Raw genomic sequence first — 21,204 nt, forward strand, 5'->3', positions numbered from 1 at the left:
TAAATCCCAAAGCAAACATACCGTACGTGTAAAGGGAGATTATTGATACCACCACGTGATTTCTTTCACTATGGTAACTCTCATTTCCGTCTCCGTACCAAATACTTTCGTAATGGATTTTAGAGTATGCAAAACTAGAGTTTTCCAGTCGCCGATGGTCGCTAAAATTTTCGCAACAATAAACTGCGTGATTGCCATGTCGTGGACTATGGTTCACTCACATTCAAAGCCCTCGGGCCTCACACAAAAGCTAGGCTTTGTCGCGTGACACCGAGGGAAAATGTATTGCTTTGTTCTTTGTTTTGCGCCTGCGGTCTCGCAGCTTACTCTGTTTTTTCGCATTGTTTGCGTGTGCAATACCATCGAGAGACTTTACATATTGTCTTTTTTATCCCAACATCATCACCTTCTCAATATACTTTTTGCACTGCATCCAACTCAGTTTTCGAATTCTTCCGTTTACTTACATTCTATATCCGAATTTATACATTTATTACTAATCACGATCAATTTTTTTTTTGCATTTGCATTTACATATATTATTTATATTGATCAAATCTTCACCGAATAAAACTAATAAGAAATTTATTTTTAATAGCAATTTTTATATTCATTTCAAATGATAATTTTTTGTTAAATTGCCTCATTCTATTTTTTATATCTTTTATTTTATTAATCTCATAAAATTAATTATTAAACCAAATTCTTTATGACTGATTTCCTTAAATTTAATTTATAATTTTATTACTACTATTACACAGTACTGATGTCGAGCCGAATATTATACGTTATTAAATTTCTTTCCTTAACAAACTTTATATTATAAATTAATGATAGAGTAACTTATATATAATATTTTTAATGAAAATATTTAAATTAATTATTGTAAGCTCTTTAATTACATAAATAATGTTCTGCTTTAGTTTTTACAGCAATAATACAGACGTTTGATGTACAGTTAAAAGCTTTATTATTACATAACTAAATTTATTTGTATTTAAATATAAATATAGAGCATGAGCAATGAACATAACATAGTAATTACCCCCTACCCCTCCATAAATAAGCAGTTACACGTAGCCATTTAATGATAAGGAATGAACTTAACGAACACTTAATCAGTATTTTAATACGGAGTAGTTTTATATTACGGAACGGAAACACGCAATTCTTATAAATACAATTTTGCCTTTACTACTATCATAGCTAGATAATAATGTTTTTATAATATTATCTTGTATAATAATATAATTATTATCTTTAGCAAAATATTTTATTACCATAATTATAAATTTCACTTACAATATATTTATAATTTTAAGAGAAATGTTTTGCTATCTATTCACGTTATAATTTGTAAATGATTATAATGAACATAAATATTATATATATATATATATATATATATATATATATGTGCTTATACTTATTGAAGTTATATTTAATAAAATTTACTCATTATAAGATACATTAAAAAAGGAATTGATTTTGCTATTTAATAAAACTTTTATATTGGGGTTTATGGAATTTTATATCGAAAAGTAGATTTTTTTTTATTTTCATTTATTTTTATTTATTCTTTTATTATTCAAGTTTTTCATAAATATGCTACTCTTTTTTGCTTTACCATATTATTATTCGCGCAGTCACTAGCAGAGAGATACACGCAGAATTTGATTAAAATAAGTCTTAATGTTGGTAAACATTTTTAGCTATCTGTTAAAATCTTCTTTTTCACATACAAAGTTAGATTGAATGGATGAATTTGTTATCTACAAGTTTCTTCTAGATATTCGTTCATAGACAATATTTTTTCTATCGTTTTTTACGAGAATGTAATTTGTGATAATTAAAAATTATTCAATTTTATAAATTATTTAAAATAAAATCATATAAATGTTATTCGATATCGCATCAAATTATTATTAAAACATATGCTTATATAATAACAATATTTATTTTTTGGATCACGATGATTTATTGTTAATAAAATTCTATTTTAATTGCAGCAAAGCATGAAAATTAGTGTAATATAATAATTGGTCATAATTTTTTATAACATTTTTATAACTTTTCTGGTGAAATGAATAAATAATAATTCCTTAAATAAAAGCGTTTAGATAGAAAGGCTAATAAGAATAAAAGTAATGAAAGTGCAACTATTATAATCTGGAAATAAATAATAACAAGATTGATAGAAAACGATGTTGTTTTTCAATTACACGATATCATGTTTGACAAAATGATAAAAATTCATACTAATATAATTTGGCATAATTTACTCATTATTTAATATTTTTAATTTTACTCATATGTTATGAAGTATAGAAAAAACGTATTTTCTCAGTCAAATTTAATTTTTATTAAATTTAATTTTGATTTAATATATAAAAGTTTGTATGATTTAATAAAATCATAGATCATTTCAAATAACATTTAAAGTCAACTAACCTTTCTAATATGATCAAATTTATTAATATTTGCTATGTACACTTATAAACTCCATTCATATAAATAATTTTTTGTTAGTAAAATAAACAATAACAAATCTTTTATCTCTTACATGGAGTTATCTTCAATGTCCCTTTATTCAGCATTTACATTTTTGAATATTTTTTTAGATACCGTTTGTGTTCTATCCCTTATCTTTTTAACCAATACTTGATTTTTTTTTTGCGATAGTCATTGGTATTTTTCAATAATAAAATTTCAAACTATTTTCTGTAGTTTTTTGTATTTGAGATTATACATTTTTATTTGAAATTAGCTTGTCTATTGAAAATAAAGTTGAGTGAAATATTCATACGAATCGAGAAAAAAGTTTTGTGATAGTTTAAACTATATATTCATGTAAAAAACAATCTTTGATAATAAAAACCTATAGAGATGGCAGGTAAAATATTTTACATTTCGAATTGAAAACGCCTTTGATGTATGTCGGAACTGAAATGTTTGATATCAAGATAGATGATAGATTTTTTCAATCATTAGAAATTCTATGTATTAATTCTTAAACACATTTAATTCGAGGTTAATGAATTATTACATAAAAATCTTTTGTGCACACATATTAAGGTAAGGTAAAATTTTTCAAAAAAATTCTCGGCGAATGGACATTAAAAGACCATTGCGAGATATTAAAAATAATTTAGTTTTAATGCTTATTTGAATACAATCGTATATTGAAATAAGTTTTATCTATGTATACAATTATATGGGAAACCAAATTTTTCTAAAATAAACCGAGCTCGCTTGACGAAAAAATATGATTGAATGTGATAAAGACAATTTCTCACTTACTGTAGACGAATAAGTTAAGTAACGTGTGGCGTTAAAATATGATGAATGATGATAAGTAAGGATATGCTTGGTAAACGACAAGATTCCCAAGGGAGATTTTTACGAAACAATGTACAATATCTTGGTTGAGGATCGAAATAAGTCAGCGAATATTGCGACAATAATTCCCAAAGCGGAATGACAGTTAACGGCAAGCGATAAAGATGAATGGATTTAGAATTTAACAAGCATACAGGAATGTTGTAGATATAATGAAGTCAAATTTATTATTATGGGTAATTTTATATTGAAATTATTTTATGAATATATAATTAATTGATTATTAAATGGTTAAATTGCTTTTCTACCTTTTGTTATTCGAAGTGAATTATCAATTCGAACTCCTTGTTTATTATGTTTGATAATTTAATAAAGTTAGAAAACTCCAATCCAAATTGGTAAAATTATTTTATACGAGAGAGTCTGGAATGTCACATTAAGAATAATAGTATTTGAAATTAGGTAAATTGAATTTCCATAACTCAATAGATTTTTATAATGTAACTTTTAACTTGTTTGTAACTTTAAATTTACAATTTTCAATATGTACATGAAATATATTCAGAAAATGCCGTCACTCCTATTACCGTTTCAAATATCCATCAAAGTATTGTCGAATCTCGTCGATTGTTATTACAATTAAACACAGTCGGCATTAAAAAATCAAGTTGTTTAACATATTTCTCCGCTGACTCTATGGAACATTTCAAATCACCAGCCACTAGCACTGCCGAATGTTTAGAAATACAAATAATCAGCTGGGCACCGGCAATTCTTCCTTGATTGAACCAAGGCTTATGCCGTCGTAATTATTCATGTCACTATCGATGGAATAATTCGTCCTGCAATCAGAATTCCTGGATCTATGCATCCGTGTAAATAAAAATTCGGTTAAAGAGGGCAAATGAGCAGTGTCGAGGATAAATGCGTCCCGCGGCAGACGAATTCCAACCGTCCGGGGCTGCAAGATTTGTTGTGAGGGCGAAAGGCGCCGTCGTAATTCCAAAGACAGATGATATTTCTGTATTAGCGAGCGTAGCACGAGAGAAGTGTAACTCCGTGCACTGGTGAGGGGAGGGTAGAGGGGCGTCAGCCTCGTGTTTTATGGAGGCTTTATTGGCGGTAGATGTCCGGTACGGAGAGAAGCGCCGAACGGTAAATAAAAGTTCCGTCTCTCTCTCTCTCTCTCTCTCTCTCTCTCTCTCTCTCTCTCTCTCTCTCTCTCTCTGTGCGTCTAGCAAAGCATTAAAGTAGCTGGATATTATTGATTGCTGTTATTTCAAGAATTACTCGATTTATAGGCTCATTTATTTCTTTTTCATTCCATTGCTTTTATTTTATTTTATGGTACCGCGCCATCTAGTGCAGTTGTGTTCGTTTCTAATAAATCGATGTGTAGTTGATGGAGTTATGCGGACAAATCTTCTTTTTAACTGAGCTTTATAATTCTTACCGTCTTCGTGAGGATGTTTATCTCAAATAACGTTGGGCAATTACATGAATTCTTTAACTAACATGCCCATAAAAAGTATATGTATATATAAGAAATGAAATTTCATATGGAGTATATTGTAATTAGTTGTAGTTCACTGAAGTTCTCAAAGTATGAAAAATAATAGAGAATCGTAGATAGCAATCATAGGTATTATTTTCTATTTTTCACGTAATCATAATAAATAACATTGCTGGCTTTAAAAAGCTCGACGACACTTAGTCGGGTATCTTAGGGAATGATAATAAATAAATAAATAAATAAATATATATATATATATACATATTTATTAAAAGTGCATTTATATTTATATCATAGTTTTTATATAAATTTTTTTTTTTTACGAGCTATAGGTGAAATTACTTTGTTACTTGGTCATTAAATGCTTCAACATGACGGATTTTCTAATAGAAGAAAAGAAAATAGTCGATGTTAAATATATAAAGATCGTTACATTCCTCGTAGATCATTTGGTTTTATGTCGAAATATGGAGCATCCGTCAAAAACATCTTTCAAAGAGCTATCGATGAACTTTTCAATCGTCCTTTCTGATTTTTTTCCCACATTTTTCCAGGAAACTCAAATTCCACCAATATTATGTCTATCTATATTTTTTATTTTCACGCGTCGTACAATCGAGTATTGAAGTTGCTCGCACTTACATGGCGTTCAGATTCGAAAGTAGTGCAACTGGGAAAATGAAAAAATCATCTCGTTAGTGCGGTGGGCGAGTGAAAAATGGTGCATCTTTTACACTCGTGGAAAATCCGTGGATACTTAAGTGCGTGCGACATTTCGAAAGATTTAGACGTAAAAGGGGACGCGTTGAGCCTCGTAGAACTTCTTAGTAAATACGTTGATGGCTGTCGGTGTTGAACTGAGGTGCGCGTCTTTTGAATAATGGATCAGCTACCTTTCTGCCTTTTCATTTTTCCAGGCAGTTTACAATGGACTGTCGCGATTCAGCAATACCACTGAACATGTAATTTCGGATTTTCGCTTTTCTTTTGTTTGCGCATATATTAACAAGAATCCCATCTCGTTTCCGCATGCATTATCCTCATTATATCTTATACATATTTGTCCAGATGTCTTTTTTTTACATTCTTTTACTAGATTTGTATTCTAGATTATTGGCATACATTATCGTATGTCCAAATAAAGATGTACATTTACGTATTTTATTCATAAATATTTTTGTAGATTATAGATCCACATTTAAATACACAAAGTGTTACCGAGTCAGATCTTGTACAATGATCTACAATATAACAAATTTCACAACCTTAGAGCAAGCAATAAAATTATTTATGTAAAAAATCTAATATTGGCATATAAGTATTTGATTATCGTTGTTTTATAAACTCATTTATATGAATTCATAATTAAGAATCCCTATGATTTTTCTCTCTTAATTTTCCCTTAAAACTAAAAAAATCCTTTATCTTCAGAATTTTCTGAAAAATCATCATTCTCTTGGAATTTCCATTATAACATAATACTAATAAATAAAAACGTGCGATAATTGTCGAATCAATTCATTATTACCAATTCAAGCCTATTATTTTAATTCATATATATACACATATTCAATAGAAAACAACGGCGACATTTTACGAAAAATATATCAAAAAATTCGTCAAAGTAATCGGAAGCGCATTTGAGTGTTGTTTTGAAAGTAGAACGGAGATGAAAATGGGCGCATATTGGAGGAAGCTCGGCATTACTTGGCTTTAAAGTTGCAAAGCTCGCAGCAGACAAGATCCAGTAGCTTATACGTCGCTCCAGTATCCTCTAAAGTGGATGTTGGAACGAGGTTTGACGGCGAGACGCCGGCTCGCTAACGATCAATACGCTGGCCCATGTGTGTGGGTGCATGTTGCCAGTATCTGTTTATCCTTAAGCGACGGGGAAACAGGAGGCGTTGAAAGGCTGTTGGAAGATGGCGTACTGTGCCTTCTAAAGTGCACCGGTACGATCTTCTCGAATATCACGTGAGATGGTTTAGTTTCTACACGTGGCATTCTCTATATAAAAGATAGGTCCGGCTCCTTCGGTAGTGTAAAAAGAATCAAATTGAGGTGACCAGTGTCCCTTTTTTCTTCTTTAAGTCATGTATTTGGTCAATTTTTTTACTTAATTTGCTGGCTATTAATTCTTGTAATTTCTCGTGGTGTATATTTGTATATATATTTGTGATGGCGTTGAAATTGTATTTTCTATTATCACTACTTCAAATTACTAATATGTGTAATCATAAATCAAAGAATAAAAAATCTCAAATAATTTTTCCATATTTCATAGAATTCTTTACTACACTGTATTGCGGGGGGGGGGGGTTTTTTTTTCACGAAATTCATAGACATTCCGAGGAATTGAATTTTTTGCTCCATCTAAAATCTAAATACAGCTTTATGTTTCTTATTTCACGGAAATATATTTTCTCTATAATATTATACTACTATATGTAATATATATATTTTTTTAATTTAAAATTTTATTCTTTGTTTGTTTACTATTTGTAATTTATAAACTATTTATAAATTATAGAAATTGTATCGTATTACGTTTATGAGGAAAGGAAATTTTTTTTAATTTTTTTCTATTTTATGAGACTTATACATAATTTCATATTTATTAGGCATTAATGATTAAACATAGTCGAAAAGTTAAATTTTCTCGAAAAAAAAAGAAAGATTTTGTACTTAAAGGTTGTTATTTTATGTTAGTTTAGAGCTATTAATATAAATAAAGAAAGAAATAGCTAAGTATATATAACATACATAACCAATTTTTAGCTTAGTTATAAGATAATTTTCGTAACAACAACTTTGACGAGTTATGCTTTCAATCATGTATGATCATTGGTGTCTTGGTTTTTTTTAGAAAGAGTTTCCTAAAGTAAAATAATTGCACAAAACCCTCAGACAAACGAGAAAGAGAGAGTTAACTTAACGACTGGGCAGTGGTTGGGAAGCGCAGTGATAAAGAAAAAGTAGATAAGGTTTCTATCAACTCTACTTCATTGGCACACACAAAAGAAAGTCGACTCAAATTGACAATTTTAATAGTAATAAGTAGTGCATACAAGATAAAAAGAGTTATAAAAGTTTAAGTATAGTACAAAACGAATTTTAAAAATGAATCTAAATATGACATTAGGCAAGGGCTTATATGAAGAAGAAATATTTTCCATAATGGTAAATAATTTTATTTGTGACAACAAACATATATAAATTATATAATACAATAATTCTGCATTTGCCAAATTATTAATTTTATTAGAAATATTAAAATAATATTTAATACATCGATGATGGAAATAATAGATTTTATAGAATTATTTTATGAAAATTTTTTTTATAAATTGTTATAAAATTAATTTTTACAAAGATTCTTCTCATCACAATTTTTATTAATGTTAAAAATAAAAACATAAGCAACAAACAAATAGTATGTGAAAATCAATACTGAAAAGAAAAACAACAAAGAGAGAAATTTGTATAATTTATTTTTAAGGGAACATGTTGATAATCGCGTTAAGAAAACAAATAAATTGAGAATAAACAGAGTACGAACAGCAAAAGTAATTGTAGAAATGAGAAAAAAAATAAAATAAAAATTAAATGAACGTACAAAAGCCCTTACCTGGAAAAGTAGTCCCGAAGTTTCATAGAATACTACGAGAATCAAAGAGCGGAAAAGTTTTGATGAAAATGTGTAAAGTTGGGGAAGGGGCGAGCGATAAACTTCCTGAGTTACACAAAGCCAATAGACGATCGGAATTTTTTCGAATACCAACCGTTAATGAGAAGAAAAATAAAACGTAGAAGTATCGTGAAAAATTAGACTTTCCTCGTATCTATACATAAATACTTTAACTTTATGATTATTGCACTTTAGGAATAATAATACTGTATCTGCTTTCAATCATATTATACTATTTATTATATATTTTAATAGTTAGAACAGAAACGATTGCATTTGTTATTACAATATTTTAATATATTTATATTGTCATTGTTAAGAGAAAATAAGATGATTTCGCTGATAAATTTCAGAAAAGTTTTTTCAATCCCACTTACTAAGATGTTATATATAATATCATATCTTCAAAACATATTTTTCAAATATTCCTAAATAAAGATTTTATAAAATATTTAATTATATGATATATGTATATACTGCATACATAACTTAAATTATCAAATATCTAAACTAATATTTAAGTAGATTTGGTGAATTATTGTTTTCATGTATGATGTAATAACATTTATATATTAATTGCAATAAATATTTAATTTCTCTAAAATTAATTAATTTTCTAATACAAAATGCATCGAAATAACATATAATCGGCATTACAACTGTATAAATTTTTTAAAAATAACTATAATAGCTTCAACTTTTATGTACATTAAGAATAAATTTATATTCCACAAAAATTATAAAGAACTTTAGTATAGCATTTTCGGAGAGACTTCATATCTGCAGTAATGCAGAATTAAAAATTCTAATTCAAGAATTTAATTCAAGAATGGGGGGAAGAGAGAGATAGATAGATAGATAGATAGATAGATACAGAGAGAGAGAGAGAGAGAGAGAGAAGCAAAACCACAAATATACAGTATGAATTTATTTTCCATTAGCGCATTTAATTTTGCGATGATTACCAATATGGTGTTTATGTTATTAATAAAAGTTGCCACAACGTTGGTTTACAATCTTTATCTCTTCATTTTCCTCGTTTAGAAGAAAGGATTATTTTATAGTGAAACATATTTTTTCTCAAAGTAAAATGCTTCGATTTCAGCAGTTATTACAAGTTTTTCTTTAAATTCTTAAAAATAAAAATATGCTTTCTAAAACTGAACTATCACGAAATAATTTTATAGGTTAATTGCTATAAGTAAATTATTATAAAATTTATTATAATAGTTATTATTAATAACATGTTGTGCTTTAAAATTGATGATTATGTTTAGTGCAAATATTATTTATATATATGTATTACTTGAGATTAATATAAATTGAGTGGAACAAAACATAAATTATAATATTAAAATAATTGTACACTGGAATAACTTTTGATAATACTGTAACACTTCTGAAGAAAAATGATTTGTAAATGATTTTTATTCTATTATCATAACTTCATTTAACTTTACAATCGAACACGATTAAATACAAATTTAATTGATTAATTCATTGTATATCTAAAATTGGATATTGACTTACAAATTGTCTTTATAAAGTATTTTAAACATTAATAGTTTATAATAAAGTTAATAATAATAGTTAACAATGGGCTAATGCAATGAACAATAATATTAAAAATGAGTTAATTTAATCAATATTGATTAATTTGACAAAATTTATTTTGTTGATTTAATTATTGACTAATTAATGTCTGTTGAATTTTAATTATACAATATGTTGTATACGTGTATGTTACAAATTAAAATTATAAGATTAATTATTATTTAAACTAATGAATTTCATTAATTAATCCAATATATACTAGAATAGTTTGTATGATTTTATTATTTCCAGTCTAATACCTGATTATTAGCGTATGAGGTAGAATGATAATATAATATAAAATAATAATAGATTAAATAAATATATAATTAGTTTACAAAAGATATTTTATATAATTTTATGGAATTTTTCTTAAATTATATTATCTTACAGAAGATTATGCGTATATTATTAAATACATTAATATTGAATTCAAATAATTAAATATATTTCACGAATAATTTAATCTTGAAATATCTACATAAATATACAGCGGAAAAATTCATTTTAACATTCTTATTTCGCTTTCACCAATACGAGATAGTATTACATAGTAAAAAGTTACGAGTTTTGCAATGGAATTTGGCACATCAGAAGGGATTCGGAAGAATAACATGTAAATAGTAGAATAAGTAAATAAAGCTAATACAATACTAAGAGTACATTAACACTTTATAATCGATAATTACTAAGATAAGTAATTCTAATGAATAATAATTTAATATTATTATATTTGTTTCGAGCTATTATATATATATATATATATATATATATAAATATAACAATTCTCGGGTTATTAAGCAATTCAAGTTATGGCATACTTTATTATCGAAAACCAGTTTGTACAAATTCGTATTAAAGGAAAGCTGATTTGAAGGCGAAAATCGAGCTAAGCTAAATAAAAAATGCCTACTTAAATGTGCAAGAGTACGACGATGTTAAACAAATGCAAGATTTTACAAACCTGAATGGGATGTAGAAGGGATATGCCCAAGGTGAGATGTCTAGGACAACTGCGACTCGAGCCAAGTGGCAAATAACGGGCCGCAACCAGCAAAAACAAACACACGCCTCATAAACGGAATATGCATTCGATCGTATCTTACGTACGCCACACAAACGTGTTTGCCTCCTTCTCTACTCCAGCTCCCTCATTCGCTCACTCACTCACTCACTCTCTCTCTCCCTCTCTCTCTCTCTCTTTCGCGCTGCAGCTTGACGCGCATTAATTTCAATTATACTATTCGCCGTCAGATTCCCACTTATACGCGCATCAGTCTAGGAAAACACAAAAGATTAGAAAAAGATTGACGAAGGCGAACTATTAGCGAGCCACAATCGTTTTGAATTTTTCCAAATTTTCTACCGAGGTAAAACATATTTATTGTGATTCTTACTTTTTCATTTAATGTGCGAAATAACGTGTACGTATAATAAAGAGGTGATAAAGCACATAAGAGGTGAAAAGTTATTCGAGATATGGAGAGAATTTTATTAAGAATTTGAATTATTTAGTTCAGTTTATTAGTTATTACAGACATTAAAGAGAAAGAGCCTTCTTAATAACATAACTATGGACTATCGATATTAATGAATTCATTATGTGCACGATTTAAAGAATAAAATGAATTTATATTATTATTCGATTTATCTTCATTTAAGTTGGTCATGTTATTTAAAAAAAAAAAAAAAAAGTAAAATATATTTTTCACAGAAAAAGGTCGTATTATGTAAAATCATCGTTTTACTCGATTAATTTAGATATTCGCAAATATATAAATAAAACTAGTATAATTAAATACAAACAATTTATTCAAACCGTGTTGATATCAAATTGCTTTTATATAAGATTAAATGTCGATGGATTCTAACGAGGTAAATTACACTCCATTGAGTGATTGTATCCGTGATTATTTTATTGCTCGAAAGAGTCACCATCAAATATATAATGCAATATTTCGTAAATACATATGTGGAAGGAGGATGATACTCGTGCGATATATATGCCTACCATGTGTCCGAAATTCGCTTTTATACGCCCGGGTGAGTCCGAAGTTTATGCTCTTTATGTGGTTGGAATTTCCGGCTCCTGGTGTTTCACATATTGGACTAAAAGTTCGCCAATGAGCGACAAACAGTCACGAGATACATAAATCTCGATATATAAAGTTAAAAAAAAAAAAAAAAAAAAAAAAAAAAAAAAAAAAGAAAAAAAGAAATATCGAAAGCAAGAACATTGTTTCGATAACGTTGAACAAACAATAAATAACTAGAAGTTGGATCCTCATTACTAATGGCTGACTTTGTCTCGTTTTACAATATCTGTCGATCTTTTGCCCGTCGATAGCATTAATGTAGAGTATTTTTATTCTCTATCTTAGATCTCAATCGAGTAATTTTTGGATAAAAATATTTTGTACTTTCAATCACCAAAATTCACAATTTACAAAGTTACAAGCTTGATAATTGCTATTCAAGTTAATATATGAAACTTCATGCGATATTATAATGTTACAAAACTCGACATAAAATAACGCTTAAAATTATTTAAGCGAGATTTAAGTTATAGCTATTTTAAATAATTTTAATTCAAGTATAAATAGAGTGAAAAATGTCATTGAACATAGCAAAGAAAATTATTAGTGCATTTCATTGTTTATATCTTTATTGAATATACAACTAACATTTTAATATTTTTTCCCATGTTGTCGCATTAAACAATAAGCTAGAATATTATATAATATTCTTTATAATTTATTTTGCTCACATATAACTTTCATAGGAATGTTCGATTCGAAAAATCAATAGGAACTCGGGATTAATAAAAAATGAATAATGGATTGTGACATTGATTATTTGTTAGTAAGAGAAACTTTAAAAAAAAAACTCATTTATAAATATATGTACCGTAATATTTACGATTTTATATTCATAAAACATTAAGATTATCGCAGGCCTGATTATTATTTTATAAAAAATATAAATATTTTACTCATTTATTTGTAACATATTCAAGTACATATGAATCTGAAATAATATTCGGTTTAACTATACAAATATTCTGTTCAATTCGATGTACAATATTTTTGTTATTAAATACATCAGTTATAAGCACATCGATACTTTATTAATTTCAAATGGTGCGTAACGAAGAAAATGTAATAATTAATTTAATGGATTTGAAATTGAGAAATATCGTGGCTATTTTATTTTTCCAGTAAAATTATTAAAACAGAAGGATATTACATTAAAATATCAATCTATAGTTTTTCATTTCAACAATAATGAAAATGAAACTATTTATTCATTATTAATTCAAATTAAAAAATTTATTTATTATTTCAAAAATTGTTTGGTTTACTTTATCTTGATGTAAGACTTGAAAGTAATATTTATTATTTTATAATTTACATGCTTACGCAGATATTCGCTAATCATTTTTTCCATTTTAATAAAATCATTATTTCCTTTATAAACGTATAATTCAATAAATTCAATTCAATTGCAAAACCGAACTTCAAATATTTTCTGGTGTTTCTTTCAAATGGAATTTGTCACTACAGTTGTGAATACATTTTATGCCGAATATGTAATTAATTAATATGAATATATATCGGATTGATGCACGGTTATATAATATAAAGGAATTGCTGGATAAGTAGATCAACTGTTGTCTAAACCCTAATCATTATATCGAAATTTACAACATGCTGAGCTGTAGTTGTATAAATAATTGCGGGGTTTCGGACTCTCCTTACATACTCATGCCTTTTCATAGTTTATCAAAAATCGAAGAAAAATAATTGATGGTCCTTGTGATAACAGTCGTAATTGGAAAGGCGCTTATTCGAAATCGAACTGAACGAACAAAAACTGTAGAACTTGCGGCTTATCGATCACTAAATACACCGGTACCAATACTAAAGCTTCATCAAAAAGTCATCGATCCCTCGCATGGTAACACATAACTTCCGCATGGCAATTGAATTTCTAATCTGGCGACACTTTTTCAAATTCCCCCGAATTGCAAATTCCCGCCTCGGCTGACCGTAAGCGGACCGTATCTACTGCTCCAGGAGACGACGCTCGTCTCCTCGACCAATTTTGCGCAGCGTTTGTATCAGCTTAAAGGTCGTTCCTTTTGCGAACGTTGACGAGCAATCGAGGACTAGTACCTCATTATTGGTAAAGACTTAAGCTGAGATTGATTTGTCCTGCTCGAAGCCTGACAAATTAACATGGTCGGTGCAAGGAAGGCAGAAGCTCCATTAAATCGTGTCTATTCCGAGATGTATTAGATGCTAGTGATTTAAATTTTGTTAACTTTATTGTCCACCGAGTTCATAAGGGCATAAGTGACGGCGGTTACGTTAATGCAATTACATATGCTTACAATATTGCACCCACATAAAACGCTCTTTCTTTTGCCGCTGATTTATGACTACGTATTACGAAATTCTTTGAGTTGTAAATGAGGGCTCGAAGACGTTTAAATCAATGTTTATTATATTGAGCATACAAGCATGAATAGAAAGATCCAATAAAATTAATACCTTTGGAAAATTGTTATTATCATTACTTTGTTACCGAGATTAGTGATTCAGTTTTTGCATATGGCAATGAGTAAATATATAAATGTAGAATAATATGGTCATTAGTATGTAATTTTTTCTATCGAATAATATGAGCTTGATATTCGTTCGGTATAGAAGATGCAAAATAAATAATAAATTGCTTTCTTTTTAATGTAATATATTACTTTACATTTTTATTCAAAATATTTTAAACTAATCCATTATAAAATATCTACACTTTATTAATTCATGACTAAACACTATACTTATTTATACATTTAATAATCAGTATTTATATTATTAATGAGATTCTATACATAAATATACACATACGCACACAAATATATTAATATTAATATATTTATATATTAATATTAATAATTATAAGCTATATGCTATTGTATCATATTATATATATATATATATATATATATAAAAAAAATGAATACATCCCCATTCGGATACATGTAAGTAAAATTTTTTGAGAATTACGTTTCTCTAAATAAAAGAATGTATTTTTACTAACTTGTAAAGGATTATACTCACGCGCACACGCACGCGCACACACCCACACACACGCGCGCACAAACACACCGTTATTTATGTGCGTGCGTGCGTGCGTGCGTGCGCGTGTGTGTATTTATGTGTATATGCGCGCGCGCGCGCGGGTGTGGGTTTGTGTGTAAATATTGAATAAAAATATATCGATATTCTTTGCTTCAAATAGTCTTGAGTTGTAAGGAAGAAAAACTATTACTGCGATAAATCGTAACTTGCAAATTACTTATTCGTAAAACTCGTCACGACAATAACTTCGAGTCCACTCTTGCGAAATATTGCCCGCTTCAGGAGATCGAGTAGATTAGATCTTTACATGGGCAACAAAGACGAGAAATATAATAAGGTCGAGCGTTGGTCGGTGGAAGGAAGTGACGGCGGTGAAAGAGCGAGCAAAGAAAGAGGACATATCCGTGCTTAGAATGGGGGCGACGGGCCCCCATTGTTATACGTGAATTGCTCCGAGGGAAATTGGATTGCAAACTATCGCCTCTGATGAGGAAAACTCGAAAATTCTGTCTCCAGTTTGCGTTTTCGAAAATTGAACACTTTCATTGTGCATGTGCGAGTCGACGATTCGATAGAATCGTTATTCTCTCTCGCCGGAATATTATTCTCTCTTCGACATACTCTCGTAGATGAATAAACACGAATGAAAGCCAGCGAATGGAGTGGGAATTAGCCGTTAACTACGCATTTGTATGTACTCAACATTATCACTATTTACAGTTTATTATTAGTTAGGTGATACTTCATACTGTCGTCTCGTTATATATTGATATTTTGTCATTAATTATTAATTTTTTTTTTTGTTATGAAGCTGATACTTATACTTGTTTCCTATTAATTACAGTTGGTCTAACTTTATTGTCCATTGATCTTTATCGTTTTACAACATTCTTTATTAGTTTCAGTTTTATAATTGTGACAACATTCGTTGTTACTGTCATACTTTAAAATTAATAGCATAATTGCATAATAGTTAAAATTTATTCTGTTGTTATATTATTTTATGCTATTTAATTATCATTTTATTATACGCGATAAATACACTAGCGTATCAATCTCTTATAAAGCGTATAAATTTACTCATTGAAGCACAGCTTAGAAAATAATCTATTCAATTTTTTATATGTTCTGTTTTTTTTTTTTACATTACGTATAAAGTATAATCAAGAATTAAAAAAAAATCAAGTAAATATCAAAGCAAGTATCAAAATTACAATGAAAAAGATAATACCTTATAAATGTATGCCCGTTTAGCATTTTTATTTATATCTTCGTTAAGTATGAGCATTTAAAATTACATGAAACCAATTAATCATTTATGCAAAATAAAAAAAACTAATTTCATTCAATGATTAGTCGTAGTTTTTAATTCTTGTAATGTCCCTGTTCAAAAGCTTAAAAACTACGAAAGCATTTTTTATTTAATATAAAATTTACATACCGGTTAAGTCGTATCGTTCCTTTCGTTTCACGAACCATCAATGCTCTTTCCCAAAAATGAACAGCTTTCGGCAAAATAGTATTCTGAAATAAACAAATAAAAATATGATGTTTGTAGGATACCAGGCGATACAAATAATATGATATAAATCATAAAGTATATTTAGCGTTTATGAAATGTAGCATATACGAATAATTTTATTCCTTAAAAAAATGACTTGTATAAGAATTATTGTAGCTTGCCAAAATCTTTTAATCATATACTTCAAGAAAGTTTGATGAATCAATAACTGTTTAGTCGGGAATATCAAATATTGAAATTTCCATTTATTTTCAAATAAAATTGAAGAGTATGAGGAAATAAAAAATTTTGTTTGGCAAAACAGTCAAAGTCAAAGTTTACTCACGAAATAGCATTAAATGTGTAAACGAATTTTTATACCAAAATATCATTGTTTGATGATGCATGTCACATCATCGTGTTTTTAGAAGTTGTTCAGTGAAACGTACACATCGATTCAAATATTTATAAAAAACATTCCAGACGGCTACTCTAGAAAATCGTTTAAGTTGAATGGATCGAAGGTAAGGGAGGCAGCATATATATATATATAACATCTACAGACAGAGAGATAGATATTGTCGATAGAAGTATTTTACGTGTCGTTACATACACAATTCCGACGACGAATAAATCGATAAGTTCACGAGTACGGAAATAAGAGGAACAATTGAACGGTTTACACGACAGTCAGAAAAGATAAAAAATATGACAAGATAGAATTGCAACAGAATAAACTTGGGAAACGTTTCATTATCGCCAGATTTTACCTATTCAATTTTTTCGTATTAAAGTATCACAAATTTTTATGTTTTACTTATCTTTAAATATTAAATATTTATGAGATTTTTTAAAATTAAAATGTAAGAAACAATTGAGCAAATTAAATAATTAATAAAAATTTTTTTGATTTATCAGTAGAAATATATTACAAATTAAAAGATTGCAAGTACGATCGAACCATAACTATTGGTTTATTGGAACCATTTTAGGATTTTTACAATAACTAGTGAAAAAAATACTACACACACTAGTAAGATATTTCCTAAATCAATGAAATTGTGATAGCTTGCCATTATTACTATAGTCATTTTTATTGATTTAACAAAAGTATAAAATACACATTAGTTTTTTGTACTTTAAAATCTAATTTTTATACATATGAATAATAAGTATCCTACTTGTAATGTATTTTTTTTTTGTCCTAATGTAATGATATTTATTTCTAATAATAACTACTTAAACAATACTATATCAATTAATGTTCTTTATGGATACAAAAGAATAAAGATAATAGTGCTTTGCTTCCTTGGTTTAATTTTAGCAAAATATGTTTTTAATGCAAAGACTCGATAAAATACTAAATATACACAAACTTTTTTGTTGGCTGGTTTTACGTGTAAAGTTTCGCAACATATTTCCCGAACCTAATGAGCCGTTACGTTACTTTTTTTTCAAGGTGCAACATAGAAATAAATTAAATAAAATAAAATTCAACATCCAATGTTTTTCGAAGCCATAAATAATTAAAAAATGTGATGGGACTTATCGTAACCGAAGTATAATCATAAAAAGAACGAGAGTGTACTCGGGAAGAAAAGAAACAGGTCCGATGGCAAAATGTCGAAGTTAAGCTTCCTCACGAGCTTACTAAAACCATCGCTGCATACCTGACAAGATAATATAAATATGCATTGATGAAATCATAAAGAAAGTTAAACTGGTGACAAAAAGGACGGCTAGCGGATGGGTTGGATTGGACGAGAGGGTCAAGGAAGCACTTTGCGCTAGATAAACCGTGCGCCAGTCCTTTTTAAAGGAGCATGTAGAAATATATGCGTAACTGCTGAGGCAGATGTGTTGGTAAATTACTACGTGAGTGATGGAAAAAATTTTCACCATTTTATATTTTACATTAAGCTCAGGCTTAAATCTCAATGAGTTTATAAAAAGTTAAGTAATTTTAAAAGACACAGTTCCTAAAATAAATTGTATATAAAAACTTTTATTGACGGTTACTCCGTAAATGTAATTGTAAAAATATTAAAAGATATTTCAATAATTGAAAAATATTTCATTATCAAAGGAATATGTGTTTCATAAAATTGATAAAATATTTCAATATTCTTTTAATAAAAAGTCTATAAAGGTTTATATAAAGTAAAGTCTTATAGTGTCAAAAGATTTATTAATGCCTCTTTCATATATTATTTTTCAAAACATTTATACTAGCGTGAAAAAGCCAGTTAAATTTTATAAATATTATAATTGATATTAATTTATAAACATTATTAGCAATATTTATGTTTTAAAGGGGAATTTGGTCTCTATGTAGAAGCAAATTATTAATCGTTTCTAATCGTTCAATGTTACACATTAAAATCGCAGTTCTTAATTTCTAAAATATGCTATATAGTTATGTCATTTTAAAGAGAAAAATTTTTTTCATGTCTTTTAATTATCAAGGTAATATAGTATAATGAGAGTTATGTCCCTTTGTTTCATAGTGCTTCTAAAAGTTATTACTATGCGTAGAAAAAAAAAGAGAAGCATTCGGGTTGCATTTTTACAAAATTACAAAATTTTTCTTGTATAAGCTTGTAAATTTACCGGAAAAAAATCATAAGTTCTACTAAAATTTTATTGAATCTAATATTTTAAATAAAAAATTTTTTTATCACGATTTTCTTAAAAGTTAGTTTTTATAAATTGTATAACTAATATGCGGTAAATGTATTTATTTTTATGAGAAAAATTGTAGATATTACTAATAAAATACACACTTTATGTTTAGTACGACTTTTAAAAATTACCGAATGTTGCGTAAATATGTTTGTGTACGCGCGTGCATTACTACAAAATCTGCATATAATAGGCCATTAGAATAATATGCCGCTTTACAAGTATTTAAAATACTTTAAGGTGAATTTAAAGAGAAAGTAAGAGACGAGGAGGTCGCGAGAAAGGGAAAATAAGTGAGCGATGGTTATAAAGTTGAGGAAGATAAAAAAGAATAATAGATCGAGTGGTTGATAATGTAGAAAGAAGGTGGAAAGCAGTAAAGACGAAGTGGAAAAGACGAATGGAAGGCAAAACTGAGGTGAGAGGGAGAAGAAAGGTAGGGAGCAAAGGGCAAGTTTTTAAATAAATCAAGCAGATGGAGAGCCTCTACAACACGCCCAAATGTAACGAGCCTCCTTCCCCTCCTCCTCCTCCTCCTCCTCCTCCTCCATCCCTTCATGTTCCTCCTGTTCCTGCTGCTTCTTATCCTCTTTCTCTTTCTCTCTGGCGTTTGTGCAATTTACGATCTCGATAACTAGCGTTTAATTCATTGTGCCGCTACATCGTTTCTTCGGTCGACAGCGAATAAGTATAGTACGGAGGTTAAGTAATTTAAGAGAAAAAGAGACGGCTTCCGTTTGCCGATTTTCCACAATCTTAAGCCACGGGCGGTAATGTTATTCGGTCTGTTTGAGCACTCAAGTTTATTTGTACTTATAGGGACCGTAGTTTGGAAGAGTTTTGTTGCGGGAGAAATCGAGGATCGAAATTAATGCTCAGCGAATTTTATTTCATCGTTTACGCTATATTTATTGTGTGCTCCTGTGGAATTGAAAAGCTCCGTTTTCAAATAAATTGATATTTAAACGAATGAGCAAATAATCGATTTTAGTGGCAAGGAGCGGAAAAACGTTCAATTATTCATATATTTAGTTCTCGCATTAATACTGTGACGATCGTCTATACTATAAACATTCGACCAACATGCATCTGTATTATTGAATTTGAAATTGACTTTAATTTTATATTCAAACAAATTTTTTACAAGTTTATACATTAATTTAATAAATTTTCGCGTTAATAACACGAGTCCACAGATTAAATAGCTTATTTTACATTTTTAATACGCTCGGTCACATAGATATTGATGAATCAAGTTACGAGATTCAGTTTTTATCGTTGAATAAAATATTTTTTATTAAAATTTTGGCTTTATACCTTTAGCTTATTAAATTATTTATCAATAATTATGATTTTTGTTGTGAGTACAGCATTTAACGCAGCTCAAACATCGCTGATGTCATTCCCTTTTTACCTTAGATTTACAAAAGTACTTGCAGACGATATTTACATGAAACTTATAATACTCGAAATAAAAACTTGAAAGGACTTCACCTTTTACGTGATTTTCATCAGCCAATCTATTTAATCGTATTGTTTAAATTCCGAATATGAAATGCTTAGCCAATATAGATAAAAAACAAAGTTCTTTAATACAATCTCAGTTTAATAAGAAATACTTGTTCTCTCGCACAACGATCTCTTAACGTCAAAATTATATAGAGACGTTTCAACGGCGAAAATGTTGTAAAGTGTACAATGAAGTTCCCGAGCGATTTGGCAAGTGCAGAATAGCCAGAAGAACGGG

At 28.6% G+C, this 21,204-nt stretch overlaps 1 protein-coding gene across 1 annotated transcript in view; it reads right to left on the reverse strand.

Annotated features, from left to right (window-relative positions):
• Invadolysin (leishmanolysin-like peptidase, invadolysin) overlaps positions 1-16,792 on the reverse strand; it is a 43,815-nt gene extending 27,023 nt beyond the window's left edge. Inside the window, exon 1 of the mRNA XM_011506673.1 lies at positions 16,716-16,792. Coding sequence (XP_011504975.1) covers positions 16,716-16,753 — 38 coding nt within the window. The 5' untranslated portion in view covers positions 16,754-16,792. The remainder of the gene's footprint in view (positions 1-16,715) is intronic.
• Positions 16,793-21,204: the final 4,412 nt, after the last annotated feature.

The sequence above is a fragment of the Ceratosolen solmsi genome, unplaced genomic scaffold (assembly GCF_000503995.2).
Source record: "Ceratosolen solmsi marchali unplaced genomic scaffold, CerSol_1.0 scaffold6, whole genome shotgun sequence".
Lineage (NCBI taxonomy): Eukaryota > Metazoa > Arthropoda > Insecta > Hymenoptera > Agaonidae > Ceratosolen > Ceratosolen solmsi.